Source organism: Microtus ochrogaster, chromosome 1 (assembly GCF_000317375.1).
Source record: "Microtus ochrogaster isolate Prairie Vole_2 chromosome 1, MicOch1.0, whole genome shotgun sequence".
Lineage (NCBI taxonomy): Eukaryota > Metazoa > Chordata > Mammalia > Rodentia > Cricetidae > Microtus > Microtus ochrogaster.
The window spans coordinates 115022094-115037358 of NC_022009.1; the positions used below are offsets into that span (position 1 = coordinate 115022094).

General features: G+C 38.8%; 1 protein-coding gene across 4 annotated transcripts in view; it reads left to right on the plus strand.

Annotated features, from left to right (window-relative positions):
* Nmd3 (NMD3 ribosome export adaptor) overlaps positions 1–14397 on the plus strand; it is a 27231-nt gene extending 12834 nt beyond the window's left edge. For all 4 annotated transcript variants that reach the window (XM_013348956.2, XM_013348958.1, XM_013348961.2 and 1 more), the window contains exons 8-16: positions 270–348; positions 1420–1516; positions 2959–3076; positions 5025–5170; positions 7086–7198; positions 8723–8795; positions 10307–10413; positions 12083–12153; positions 12518–14397. In XM_013348956.2, the coding sequence (XP_013204410.1) occupies positions 270–348; positions 1420–1516; positions 2959–3076; positions 5025–5170; positions 7086–7198; positions 8723–8795; positions 10307–10413; positions 12083–12153; positions 12518–12648 (935 nt within the window). In that variant the 3' untranslated portion in view covers positions 12649–14397. The remainder of the gene's footprint in view (positions 1–269; positions 349–1419; positions 1517–2958; positions 3077–5024; positions 5171–7085; positions 7199–8722; positions 8796–10306; positions 10414–12082; positions 12154–12517) is intronic.
* Positions 14398–15265: the final 868 nt, after the last annotated feature.

Here is a 15265-nt window from a genome sequence, read left to right on the forward strand (position 1 = left end):
TGCGCCACCACCGCCCGGCTTGTAAAATATTCTTTTCCTTTTATCTCATGGTCTTGAATTTTGTTCTTGTGACTTAATGTGAATCTTTTCATTTTTTAGCTTCTTATCTGATTTTTTGTCTGCCTTTTCGACAAACAGTTCTTAATATCCCCAACATGTTTTGGCTATACAATTTTCTAATAATATATTTTACTTATGGGTTTAATTTGTGATGTGGCCATGTTACAGGAAAACCTTATTTTATAGAACCATTTTTATTATATTTTTAGATGGTTTGGATTTCTACTATTCTTCAAAACAACATGCTCAGAAGATGGTGGAGTTTCTTCAGGGTGCAGTTCCCTGCAGGTACGTTGTGAACCTAAATGTCTAAATAAGTCCCTGGATCAGGGAATAGGACATATATAGGTCACATCTTTTCCTCAGGCTTAGATAACTTACTTTCTTAAAATTAAAATTTTGCACGACTATTTAAACAGTCATGAAACATTGAGTTATCCATTTTATATTAGCCAAATAGTGCTGAAGAATCTTTTGGTAGCTAAACCTAACTTCATAATAATGAGCACTGTAAGGCTGGGCTATAGAAGACCGAGAGAAGAGCTAGGACTTCAAGATGAGGGAAATTTTCACAAGCTGAGTTTATATTGAAAAATGAGATTAGGAGGAACATGAGTGTGGATTAGAGTGTAGTCGTTCTGATGGAAGTTTGAGATGTTGTGGATACAATTAGGCTTTGCCCTGTGTTCTAGTTTCATGTCTGTTGCTGTGATAAATCCCCCTGACAGAAAGCAGCTTAGAAGAAAGGGTTTATTAAGCTTCCAGTTGTTACAGTTCATATCATGGATAAATCAAATCAGTGAGTCATATCTCATCCAAGAGCAGAGAAATAGATATGGACATGCTTGCCCACTTGCTTGATTATTTCTTCTGAGCTCGATTTCTCTGTGCTCAAACAGTTCAGGGCTCTCTGCCTTGGACAGTGGTTCTCAATATTCCCAGTGCTGTGACTCTTTAACATAGTCCCTCATGCTGTGGTGACCCCAACCGTAAAGTTACTTCACTGTTACTTCTTAACTGTAATTTTGCTATTGTTATGAATTATAATGTAAATATCTGATATGCGGGACCAAAGACTGAAACCTGCTGACCTAGGGAATGTGCTACTGTGGGTCTGGGTCTTCCCATATCAATTTACTCAATAAAGACAGCTCCCCACAGGCAAATTCACATGTTCATAGACCAGCCCAGTTCTCTGTACTTGATTCTAGGTTATGTCAAGTTGACAGTTAAAGCCAACCACACCATTAGAAAGCCGTGTGAAGACATTGGACTTTGATTTGATGAAAATTGATGTCCCTTACTTTATACAAGGAAGGATCTGTCCCTTTCTATTAATACTATTTTTTTTCTTAATAGATACAAAGCATCACAAAGATTGATCTCCCAAGATATCCATAGTAACACATACAATTACAAGAGCACTTTTTCTGTTGAAATTGTTCCAATATGCAAGGTACCTCTTTTTATGTAATTAATTCATGTCTGTAAGAGAATAGTAATTAATTGGTTATATATAATTTATTGCCCCTGGTTTCCTACTGGCTAAAAATTAAGAATAGCTTCCTTCAATTATTTTTGACATGCTCAGCTTTGTTTTAAAAAAAATCCAAAATCTGGTGCTCTTCATTTTGGTATATTATGATGAAAAGATTGGACTGGGGAGATGGTTCATCCTTTTTAAAGTGCTTGCCATGCAAACTTGATGACTTGAGTTGGATCCCTGGAGCCCAGATAAAGAGAACCAGTTCCACATAGTTGTCCTCTGATGTCAGCATGTATACTTGAATATGTGTGCATGTATGCACACACAAATTGAATGTAAAATTTTATAATCCAGTTTTATTAAAAGTTGGAATCTTGGGCTGGGCGGTGGTGGCGCACTCCAGCACTTGGGAGGCAGAGGTAGGCGGATCTTTGTGAGTTCAAGGCCAGCCTGGTCTACAAGAGCTAGTTCCAGGACAGGCTCCAAAGCTATACAGAGAAATACTGTTTTAAAAAAATAAAAAGGGAATCTCAGTGGACATACAATAATTTCATGAAACTTTCATCTATAAGAAATGGTAGTTAGATCAGTGAGCCACTTTGGATTATGTGTGGGTAAGATTTTTGTATATACACATTAGTGTTTGTATACATAGATGTGTACATGTGGAGGCCAGAAGTCAGTTTTAGGTGTCTCCATAAATTGCTATCCATTTTATTTCTTGAGATAGTTTCTCAGTGTACCTGGAGCCAACTAATTAGTCTGGATTAGCTGGCTAATGAGCCGCTGCAATCTGCGTGTCTCTACTTCGCCACTTCCAGGCTTACAACTTTTTTTTTAACCTGAGTGCTGAGAATCTGTATTTGGTTTCTGCTGTCTTTCTAGCCTGGCCAACAGGATTTTGACTACAGTATTAATGGAAATGAGATCATAGAATCGTCTTTACTTGTAAACATTTCAATAAAACATTTAAAACATACATTATCATTTCATTTAAATGTACTAAGATAAAGCACTTTTAAAACATAAATGAGTAAAATCCAACAAATAACTTGGTCTGCTGGCGCTTGCCTTTAATCTCTGTATTTGGGAGGCAAAGGCAAGCAGATCTCTATGAGTTTAAGGTGGCTAGTCTACATAGTGACAAATGGTCTCAACTTAAGAATGTACAGAGTGTTTTCATTTCTCTAAGGTGTAACTTTTATCTGCAGGTCCTTTATTGGCCCAAGATGAAAAATAATGTTGTGGAGCCAGGCATGGTAGTGTCCTCTAGGCAGAATCAGACTTGATAATTCTTGTCTGGCCCATCCACAAATTCAGACAGACAGTTTTGTCAGGTTTACTAAAGAGTGTTTCTCAAAGGCAGCCAACTGAGAATTGCCTTGTTTTAGATGTTACTTCTTTTTGTCTAGGATAATGTTGTCTGCCTATCACCAAAACTGGCACAGAGTCTTGGAAATATGAGCCAGATATGTATTTGTATTCGAGTAACTAGTGCCATCCATCTCATAGACCCGAACACCCTACAAGGTAAGCTTTGTCCTCTGTGGTAACAGCAATCACTCACGGCCTTTATATTGATTATCCCCCATACTCATTTTTTTCTTTTTTTCTTTTTTTATGAGACAATGTCTCATGTAGCCTAGACTAGCCTTAAACTCTACACGTATTCAAAGATGACCTTCAGTGCCTGAGCCTCTTCCCTCCACCTCCCCAGCGCTAGGATCACAGAGGTGTGCCCTGAAACCAGGTTACGTGCTATTGGAGATTGAGCCCGAGGCCTGGTGGATGCCAGCCAAGCATCTGCTAAGTGAGCTGCATCCCCAGTCCCAAATGTTACTCTTGATAATATTATTTTGGAAGACTAATAGTTGAGTTTAGTACTTTTAAATACTGCAATTAGCTGGGGTGGTGGTGGTGGTACACGCCTTTAATTTCAGGACTTGGGGGGCAGAGGCAAGTTGATCTCTGTGAGTTCGAGTCCAGCCTGGTCTACAGAGTGAGTGCCAGGACAGGCTCCAAAGCTACACAGAGAAACCCTGTCTCACAAAAGCAAAACAATACAGGAATTATAGAGCTTTTTTGTTATTCTCTTTCTGTTTTAAAGAAACTTTACTGTGAACTTGTAGATAGTTCAGTTTTATTCATTTTCTGAAAATTTTCTGACTCATATAATTTTGGTGACTAAGTCTTTTTGCCACATGTGTGTATGCTCACATACTTGTACCTGTTAGGCAGAGATTCTGCTGCTAAACTATATGTCTAGCCTGCAAGTTTTAGTTTTTGAACAAGTATTTTAAATTTTGGGATATTTGAGCTGTGATCCAGTGAGGTACCTAGTTTAAGTAGGAATTTTAACTTTTCACCATTATTATGGGTCATTTTTAGTATATCTTTATAGAAATCTTTTTTTTTTTTTTAAGAAAGGAAGACTGCAGAGTGATAGTCTTGATATTTGTCACCTCAATCTTTTTCTTAAGTTTCTTATGAGCTTTTTGTATTTTGATACTTTTCAGAAACTCATTGATTATATTATCAGCTAAGGTCTGTTTGCAATAATAGGGTAGGGTGGGCATTCTTCCCTGTCACATAAAAGTAGGCTTTATGGCTTTTAACTTGAGCAGCTATGATGACCAGTAGGTTTCTATAATGAAATGTCAGCACATGAAATCACCATAAAACTGATTGAATTTATTGTGTGGCATTCTGCTTACATAACCAAGATGTAAATATCTTTTTTTTTTTTTTTTTTTGGTTTTTTGAGACAGGGTTTCTCTGTGGTTTTGGAGCCTGTCCTGGAACTAGCTCTTGTAGACCAGGCTGGTCTCGAACTCACAGAGATTCGCTTGCCTCTGCCTCCCGAGTGCTGGGATTAAAGGCGTGCGCCACCACCGCCCGGCAATATCTTTTTTTTTTTTTTTTTGAAAAATTTTTTCTATTCAAAAATTTACACTTCCTTCCCTCCTCCCATTCCCCTCCCGCTCCCCCACTCACCTCCCTCCCTCCCCCTCTCTGCTTAAAAGAGGACAGGGAACCCTGCCCTGTGGGAAGTCCAAGGCCCTCCCCCTTACATCCAGGCCTAGGAAGCTGTGTATCCAAATAGACTAGGGTCCCAAAAAGCCACTACATGTAGTGGAAACAAGTTCCAGTGCCTTTATCAATGGCTTCTCAGTCAGCCCCCATTGTCAGCCACATTCAGAGAGTCTGGTTTATCACATGCTCGTTCAGTCCCAGTCCAGCTGGCTTTGGTGAGCTCCCCTTAGAACAGGCACACGATATAAATAACTTTTGACACCCGATATTTGGCTTGTGCCGTGGGAGGTTTGGAGCTCATATATGGAAATGAGCAATGACTTAGAGCGGTTTGACTTCTGTTCCTGTTGGCCTGATTCTTCCTGTTGTTATAAACATCCTTCTGGTTAACACGTTTGATGATTTAGACATTTGTCAGTAATCTTGTTTTTATGCTTGTTCTTAGTTGCCGATATTGATGGAAACATGTTCTGGAGCCACCCTTTCAATAGTTTATGCCACCCTAAACAGCTCGAAGAGTTTATTGTGATGGAATGCAGCATAGTCCGAGATCTGAAACGAAGTGCTGGGGCTGGAGTCCTATCAAAAAAAGTAAGCAGCATCTGCCCATTCTTACTCTTAAAAGTTTTTGGTTTTCGATTGTTAGTGATTATAAAATGTGGAGTCTAGATAAAGAAATACACCATGAGGTTAGCTGTGAGGGCCAGAGGCATCACTCAGCAGGTAAAAGTGAAGTCTCATGACCTGAGTCGGGTCCCTGGAATCCACTCTACAAAGTTTTCCTCTGGTCTCCAGGTGCTGTGGCATATGCCAGCACCCTGTCTTATACACACAGACACACAAATAAGAAATACAATTCCTTTAAAACCGAGTTGTCATCCCTGGGTCTGGTAGAGCATCCCTTTAATCCCAGCACTCAGGAGGCGGAAGAATTCGGATCTCTGAGTTTGAGCCAGCCTGGTTTGTATGTCAGTTACCAGGGCTACATACTGAGACACATGCTGACATACTGTCTCACAAAAAATGAAATTGAATGAATCATTGTGGTGAAGGTTGCTGCTTTTTTTCTGTTTTTATTTTAAAAAAATTCATTGTTCACATTTATTTTGGTAAGAGAGAACCAAGTGGACAATTAAATTTCTGAATCGTTACTGAATATGAAATCTTTTTTTTATACAACATAGAACGCCTTTGAGGCAATCAGTTTATCACTATGAGAACATTTGGTTCACATTCAGATTCCTTCCTTTGTCTCAGAAGTTTGCTCAGACTAGCATCTAGGTGGGGAGCACACATTAAACTGTGTGAATATTGTAATTCTTAAATCTTTTCTTCAGTGATAATACTTTTCTGTCTTGTTATGATACCAACTTTTTAAACAGAAAGAGCACATACCTTGTAGAATATACTACCTTCTGGGTCTCTATTCCTGTTTGATTATAGTGCCAATATAACTTGATTTTATTGTCTTTCTCTAAATTAGAAGAGCACCTGCGTTTTGACAAACATGTTTTTATGGGACTGTTTCAGAGATGAGTGTACTTTTAGATTGTATTTGTGGAGGAGAGAGGCTGTTCATGTGCACATGTGTACCTGTAGAAGTCAGGACAACTTGAAGGAGCTGCATCTGAGCATCAGACTCATATCATTAGACTTGGTGGCGATCCTTGTTGTCCACTGAGCTCTCTCTCCAGCCCAGTGTGTGTGTGTGTGGGGGGGGGGGGGGCTCACTGTTAGTGTGCTGGTGTCATTTGTAGGTTTTCTGAACTCTTGGTTAATGTGTTTGTTTTTAAGTCTTGGGTCTCACAGGCATTTGTTTGAACTGTTTTGTAGTGGGGAGCTGTGGGCCTGCTTTTCGTCCCGCCCGGCTCCTGCACGGCTAGCTTTACACCAGAAATAACAACACACAAATTGTATTCTTTTAAATACTGCTTGGCCCATTAGCTCTAGCCCTTACCGGCTAATTCTCATATCCCGATCAACTCATCTCTAATAATCTGTGTAGCAACAGTCTTACTTGGAAAGATTCAGCATGTCTGACCTGGCGGCTTGCTTCATTGCATCTGCCCGGGAGAGGGGAGCATGGCCTCTGAGCTCACTTCCTCTTCCAGCATTCTGTTCTACCTACTCCACCCACCTAAGGGATGGCCTATCAAAATGGGCCAAGGCAGTTTGTTTATTACCAATGACCTTCCTCCATCACATTACTTTTGTGCTCACTCTGAGTTAACCAGTCTCTCTCTGAAGCCATTTCCTTTGAAAGTTCTGTATATGTATGTTGCATGTTTGTTTTTTCAGGGGGTAATGTTAATGTTGTATACAAGTTCTGCATTGTTTATATGGTTTCGTTTGAAGACATTTTATATACAGGATTTTAGAATTCTGGAAAGTAGAAGGCAGTTCTAAGTGCATATTGAATAAGAAAAAAGTCAATTTTATATTTAATTTTTTCATGAAATGAGTCTTGAATTGTTCTGTTACTGACTCTTTTTTCTTTTCTGCTAAGCACACCCTTGGGGAGGTCTGGATCCAGAAGACATCTGAAATGGACACAGATAAGCAGTATTTTTGTCGGACTCACTTGGGACATCTTTTAAATCCTGGAGACCTGGTGCTGGGGTTTGTTTTATTTTGTTGTGTTTTAACTTGCCAGGTAGCATTGCAAATTTTCTTCATAAGTCAATAAGGTACTAAACTTGTTAATTTCAAAAAAAGATTTAAGAGGTCCTAAGAGCCTTCTAGCTTATTTTATTATTGATAATTATAAAACCATGTATTGGACAAAAGCCAATAGTAGTTTCATTTGGGCCATCTTCTGAGTCAGTTATTCAAAGATTTTGGTAATTAAATACTGAATTTATATAGTTTGAATATTTATAGCTTTTTAATGGTAGTGGGTTGTTTAGGTGACTGTGAAAATGCTTCACTTTTTGGAAATAACCAGGGCTGAAGAGATGGCCCAGAGGTTGTGTGTACTGCTCTTACAGAGGACCCAGGTTCAATTCCCAGTCCTCCTACCAGGTAGGTCAGAACTATTAGTAGCTCCAATTTTAAGGGAGCTGATGCTTCTGACTTCTAGGCACTTGCATGTATATAGTGTACATAAATGCATGCAGGCACATACACATAATAAATAAATTAATAAAACAGCAGTCCTTTATGTCAGACAGCACCATAAAAGTAAGTAACTGTGTCTGCATCTGAGCTCGTTAGTGTCCTCTAGACATGGGCTTTGTTCTAGCAGTTTGAGCTCTGTTTACAAGAAAATGAGAGGTTGTTGCTTGTTTTATAAACTTGCAGACTCAGTTGGCATTAAGGCTGAAATTAGGGCTGCTGTGTCACTCCATATTGTCCTTAACAAGTATATGGAAAGAGCACACAAGGGGCAGTGACAGTCTTAGTGTACAGCGTGTACCTGTCTGTAGAGAAGTATATGGAAAGAGCACACAAGAGACAGTGACAGACTTAGTGTACAGTGTGTACCTGTCTGTAGAGAAGTATATGGAAAGAGCACACAAGGGGCAGTGACAGTCTTAGTGTACAGTGTGTACCTGTCTGCAGAGAAGCATGTTCACCACATAGCATATTTCAGAACTGTTATTTACTATTTAAAAATTTTAAATTTTATGTGTATCTTTTTCTTGTATGAGTGTATGTGCCTGGTGCCTACAGGCTGGGAGAGGATGTTGTTCCAGGGATGTTTAACTCCCTGGAACTGGAGTTAAAATGGTTGTAAGCTGCCATGTGGTGCTGAGAATTGAACCTAAGTCTTCTGAAAGATCAGCCAGTGCTCTTAACCACCGAGCCATCACTCCAGCCCAAAATTTCAAAACTTAAAATGAGGAGCATTCAAAAATTTTCTACTTAGAAAGATAGGTGTGAGCTGGGCGATGGTGGCGCACGCCTTTAATCCCAGCACTCGGGAGGCAGAGGCAGGCGGATCTTTGTGAGTTCGAGACCAGCCTGGTCTACAGAGCTAGTTCCAGGACAGGCTCCAAAGCCACAGAGAAACCCTGTCTCGAAAAAACCAAAAAAAAAAAGAAAAAGAAAGATAGGTGTGTGTGTCCATATGTAGAGATGATATATATAAAACAGAATTGTACACAAGGATACTTATTAAACTCTTCACTGTTTACATTTCAGATTTGATTTGGCCAACTGTAACTTAAATGATGAGCATGTCAACAAAATGAAGTCAGATAGAGTTCCAGATGTGGTAAGGCTTTAGGGTTTTGTGGGGTTTTTTTTTTTTGTTTGTTTGTTTTGTTCTTTTTGTTCTTTTTCCTTTCCTTTTTTTTTTTTTCCTGTGTTAAAGAGGATTGATAAGATTCTGAGGATTTATTCAGGATACCCCTACCTCCAATAATCAGATTTTCATTTTCTTAGCAAAACACTTGATCCTGCCTGGCCTGGTGGCACAGGCTTACAATCTCAGGTGTGCAGGAGGCTGATCTGAGAGGATCACAAGTTCAAGACCTATCTGGGCTAGAGAGTGAGTCTGAGTGAATTTAAGACTGGATTGGGAAACTTAATGAGACCCTGTCTCAATAGAACAGAAATGAACCAGAGGACTGGGGACATTACTCAGTGACAAAGGGCTTGCCTGTCATGCAGAATGCCCTAGCTTCAGTCTGCCAGTACTGCTGATAGAGGGAAAGTGAGTTTGCACCTGGAAATGGAGACCTCTAAATTTTATTCAGGCTCACTCTTATGTTAGCCTCAGCTTATTTTGTGTATTTTCTCAGCTTCACAGGACATTTAGAATTAAGTCCATTATTAACTATTAAATACAAGTTAAAATTGAAAATAATCTTCATAGTGTCAACTCTTGGAGACAGACTTTTACTTTGGAAAAGTCTGTAGAGTTGTGTCGTGGTGAGTTTAAAGTTCATAAACAGCAGTAGATGAAGGATAGGACCCTGCTCCACTTGGTTAGTCTTTTCAGGATAAACATGAATTTCTTTAACTTTGAGCAAAAATGGATTCCTGATGATAGGAGTTCCCTATCTCATCTGGCTATTCTTCAGTTGGTGTCAGAAAAGAATTGGGTATGGGTCAGAGTGGGTATTTATTGTTTAGATTTATTGTTTGATCTGACATGTGTGAGTGTCTTGTTGGCATGTGTCAGTATCCACCATGTGTGAACAGTGCTGGCGGATGTCAGAGGGCGTGTCAGATCCCCTGGAACTGGAGTTACACATGGTTGTGAGCTACCATGTGGGTGCTGGGAACTGAATCCAGGTCTTCCTCAAGAGCAGCAAGTGCTCTTAACTACTCAGCCATCTCTCCAGCTGCAGGATGGGCTCATGAGGAGATCACTTGTCATCTCAAAATTTTTCTGTTTTCCAAAATTTTCACTATATAATTATTAAATGTTATAAAATTCATGTAAATTTTGTAAGTGCTTATTACTGTGAAAAAATGGAGTATCTGTTTGTAATGTTTCAAAATGTGCTATATGAATGGTGACTGAAAAAATATAATAAAAACAATGCAAGTTTTTGGCATTAAAAATTTAGCATTTAGTCATTTGAAATTTTCACAGTTAGATAAATAATGCTCAAATGCATACTCATGAATACATAGTAAGAGTTTTAGACATCCTCTTGACAACTTTCTCCTGAAGTGTAACAACGGCCAACAGTTGGACTCCTTGGCATCCCGAAGTGTTGAGTGTTTACCCTACTGTGTGTCTCTTTGCTGTAACTGCAGATATTTCCGTTACAGGTGTTAATTAAGAAGAGCTATGACCGTACCAAACGCCAGCGCCGTAGAAACTGGAAGCTGAAAGAGCTTGCGAGGGACAGAGAAGACATGGACACAGATGATGAGAGGTACTGCTTTCCTTAAGCTTGGGACTGTTCCAAGGGAGACCCTTGGAAGGTAGGCTTACATTGTAAAGAAGTTGCTGTTACCTAATAAATTTTTCTTTTTTTTCTTGATATTTATTGAGCTCTACATTTTTCTCTGCTCCCCTCCCTGCCTCTCCCTTATCCCCTTTAACCCTCCCCCAAGGTCCCCATGCTCCCAATTTACTCAGGACATCTTGTCTTTTTCTACTTCCCATGTAGGTTGGATCTATGTAAGTCTCTCTTAGTGTCCTCATTGTTGTCTAGGTTCTCTGGGATTGTGGTTTGTAGGCTGATTTTCTTTGCTTTATGTTTAAAAGCCACCTATGAGTGAGTACATGTGATAATTGTCTTTTGTGTCTGGGTTCCCTCACTCAAAATAATGTTTCTAGCTTTATTTTCCTGCAAAATTCAAGATGTCGTTATTTTTTTCTGCTGTGTAGTACTCCATTGTGTAAATGTACCACATTTTCTTCGGTTGAGGGGCATTGTAGATTCCTCTGTTGAGAGTTCTCTGTTTAGGTCTGTACTTCATTTTTTTAAATTGGATTATGTGTTCTTTTGGTATCCAATTTCTTGTTCTTTGTATATTTTGGAGATCAGACCTCTGTCTGATTTGGGGTTAGCGAAGATCTGTAGGCTGTCATTTTGTCTTGTTGACTGTGTCCTTTGCTTTGCAGAAGATTTTCAGTTTCTCAAGCCAATAGATCTTTGTACTCAAATTAACTTAGGAAGAGAAAGTTATGAATGGAATCTCCTTAGGAGAATCCATAAAGGAATAAAATGACATTATACAACTTCAATAATCATTTCCTGGGTTATTGTCTTTTATAATTGCAGTGTTAATGAAAATAATTTAGTTTAAAAAGTTCAAGTACAAGCCAGGCGGTGGTGTCGCACACCTTTAATTCTTTTTTTTTTTTTTTTTTTTTTTTTTTGGTTTTTCGAGACAGGGTTTCTCTGTGGCTTTGGAGCCTGTCCTGGAACTAGCTCTGTAGACAAGGCTGACACCTTTAATTCTTGATGATCATAAAAAAACATTGAAAAAAAAGAAGAATTTATATTACTGGGAATCAATAACATTTCATGATGTAATTTAAAAATAACATACATATGTAGCATGTTATACTGCTACACACTTGACTGTTTCAGCTGTAGTCTTAGCCTGGTGATATGACTCAGCAGCTAAAGACTCAAGCCCCTAGAACCAACATAAAAACTGAAGAGCAGCAAAGATGACTGCTGTAGTTGAGAGTGCTTCCTGCTCTGTCAGAGAACTCACGTTCAGTGCCCAGCACCCACATGGGGTGGCCATGGCTCCGTAGCTTCCAGTGCTCTACGCGTACCTTCACACTTCTGCCATACACACACATACATGCACACGCACGCATAAATAAAAATAAATTGTTAAATCACAAAACAGAACACCCAAATTAACTGTAGTCACTTGTCCCTGGGAATTGATTTGTGTGGGAGAATGGAGGTGAGAGGTATCTTTTCATTGTCTTGAATTTAACACACTTTAATATTCAGCAGTTATATAATATTGTAAGGACATTTGTTTCCCAGCCTACCTACTTAATTAGCAGCCATATTTCAATTTTGCAAATACTATAATACTTGAGACAGTGCTCAAAGTTTCTTTTTCTTGCAGGCAATATCAAGATTTCCTTGAAGATCTTGAAGAAGATGAGGCAATTAGAAAAAATGTCAACATTTACAGAGGTTAGTGTTTTAGGTGCTTTGAAGTCATGTTGAAGATAGTATCTGTGAGGATATTTTAAACTTACTTTTTATAAGTGACTTTTATTTGTCTTATAAACTGATGTAGTTGGGCTTTTACCTACAGATAATTAAGGAACAGTAAAATTTCCTAAATATTGTTTGTTGTATACATAATGAAGCAATTGTTATCTGAGCCTGATTCCTTAAGTTGCTAGCTCTTGCATTTTTAGTTTGCTCATTTATTTAGTATTTGAAAGCCTGCTGTAGTTAAGAGCTGAGAGCCTTAGTTAGTGCTGATGATGGTAGGGATGGTGGTTTGTGCATGTCCATACATGTACATGTGAAATATCCCCTCCTTCCTTAGACTCCACCATCCCTGTGGAGAGTGACACGGACGATGAAGGAGCCCCTCGAATTAGTCTGGCTGAGATGATTGAAGACCTTCATATTTCCCAAGATGCCACTGGTGAAGAAGGTGCATCAATGATGTCATGATGAGCCATGGTATATGCTGTTTGCATGTCTGTGACCTCAGAAGTCAGCAAAATGATCATCATTGCATAGTACATGCATTCCTTTGAATTTTGAAAGGAGAATTTGGTCTTAAAGTTGAATATATGACTATTTTGATTGTTCACTTACAGTATTGAAAGGTTTCATAGTTTGATGGTTAGAAAAAGCGCTGAGATGGAATGTAGTTGTTACTGATACTGAGGCATCTAATGTAGTTTTACCAGAGGAGCCGTAGTAGTTTTACTACTTCAGTGCTGGATTCAAAGACCAAGTTAGGATCCTTTGGATATTAGCCAAATATTAGAATATAAGGCAACCTCTTACATTTGTTTTATGTTAATTGCTTTGGCCCACTTTAAATAACTTTCATATCCTTGGGGTAGGGAAATGAAAGTTCAGTTTATCACAGGATAACTGGGAAGTTAATCATTTTATTTCTACATAGAATTAGTATCCTTACCCCTTTTCTCTCCCTGGGTTTAAACTCAAAGCTTGTACTTGCATAGTTGCTGTCCAGTCATTAGAGTATAACTTTAGCTTTATAAAAAAAACTTAACTGAGGGTTATTTTAATTTTTGTTTCAGTAGACTAAAATGTATTTAAATGTGTGTAGGTTTGTAGGGAGCACAGATCAGTTTTACAGGTTAAATAACAATTTGATTTGTATTCTACTTTGGACAGCAGCTTAGGGTGATAGCTTGCTTTTATTATAAAAATGTCTGTCCCTTGTACCAATGATATAATTTTTAAATTCGGGGTTTCACGTTGAGAATAAAGACTATTTTTTCTGTCTACTTCTGCCATTGGACATAATGCACCACCGTCAGCAAGAATGATTGTAGATGATGGAAGACTACTTCTTAAGTCAAGTAGCTTGCTAAGGAAAATGTTTTATTAAACCAAGAGTAATGCCTTCCATATTCCAAAAGAAGAGTGTTGCTCAGGTTTAAGCATTTTGAAAATGAATTTTTATAACTTTGTTCCTACAAGATTTGGTAAATGCACCTCACTGAATGTTCTTTACTTAGTCTGTATGTACCATTAAGAATGAACTGTTTTTTAAGACTCGACTCCCTTGTTTTTGAAGTTAGGAGTAAAGGCCCAAACGTCCTCCAGTCCTTCATTTCTGGATGTGTATTCATCTAAAAAGCATGCTCTGTCCTGGTGGTAGACTGATGGGGACAGCAGTTTGAGCATGACCATAGCAAGTTCTCACTTGTTTTACCACTGGTTGATTTATCAAGATTTTAAGGCAGTATTCATGCCCTTTTCTAAAGTGAAGTTGTTATATACTTAATGTGATTTTCCCACTTAAAAAGTTTAGTTTCCCTCTAACCTTAGTCTTCCTTGAATAAAGACATCCAAGAGCTTGCAGAGTCAAGTAGCTTGCAAATCTACCATTTCCATGAGTCCCATGGTACTCTGACTGTTCAGGTTGATAGTGGTTGGGAAGCTTATCTTCCCAACCAAGAAGTGTTTATAGTCAGCTTTGTAAATTCTGTGATTATCATTGTATATAATGGAACACACACTTGAAAGCTGTTCCTTTCTTGTCAGAAGTCTGATGAGCAAGGAAGAAGATGAGGGAGAGTTGCTTCTGCAATTGAGATGTTTAGCAGAGTCAAGCTCATACCTTGCCAGAGTCTGGGGACTCCAGGGTGTGCTTTCTTAGTTGGTGTGAGTCAAGGTTCTTAATTTTAATAAATGTATTCATGTTGACTTCTATCCTTAGATTGCTTGGTATTTAGTTGTTGTTGTTGTTTTTACCTAGCTTTCTAGTTCTGTTACTTCTAGCTCAAGGGATATTTTTAAAAATAACATTTACCCATAATTTCAGACTTACAGAAAGGTACGAGAATAGTTTAGAGATTTCATGGTTAACCTTAACCCAGATTTGGCAAGTGAAAAATTTATCTTGCTGGCTTTCTCTTTCCTTTCCTTCTTACTAGTTTTTAATTCCACCATTTCAGAGAATGGCTGGCCTTGGAGAGAGTGCTGGCTTAGCATGGCCAAACCCTGGCTTGAATGCCCAGCACCTCTACTCCTCTCTACCACCACCCTCCGCCCCACCAAAAAAAAAAGAAGGGTGATGCTTTTTTTAGTGTTTGGCATGCCCAGCCAGCACTCAGGTGCTATGTGTGTCCCAGGATAGCTGTGTGGCCCAACATTGTGTCATGTGTTTAAAGGTTGGACAGCCCTGTCAGAGATGAGGGTTTTTCATTCTAAAAGCAAGAAATTATTTAATAATAATTAGTGTGTCATTCATAAATTAATAAAATTCTAAACTTTTACCCAATCGGTGGAATGCTGAGGTCTTGCCATTTGTCTCAGTAAAGTCCTTCGCAGATGTGTCCATGTAAGAGTCTGTGTTACATTAGCATCTCATGCCTCTCTGAGTTGGACCAGTCCTTAAGAGTATGTATTATTTAAAGAGTACAAGGCAGTTATTTGTAGAATAACTGCAGGTTGGCTTTGTCTTCTTTTCCTGTGCCTAGATTTAAGTTATGTCATTTTGGGGTTGCTCGAAAGGGATGTCAAACCTGGTGCATTATCCTAGCATGCCTGTGCTGCCCATGAGTCCAGATGCTCCCAAACCTGG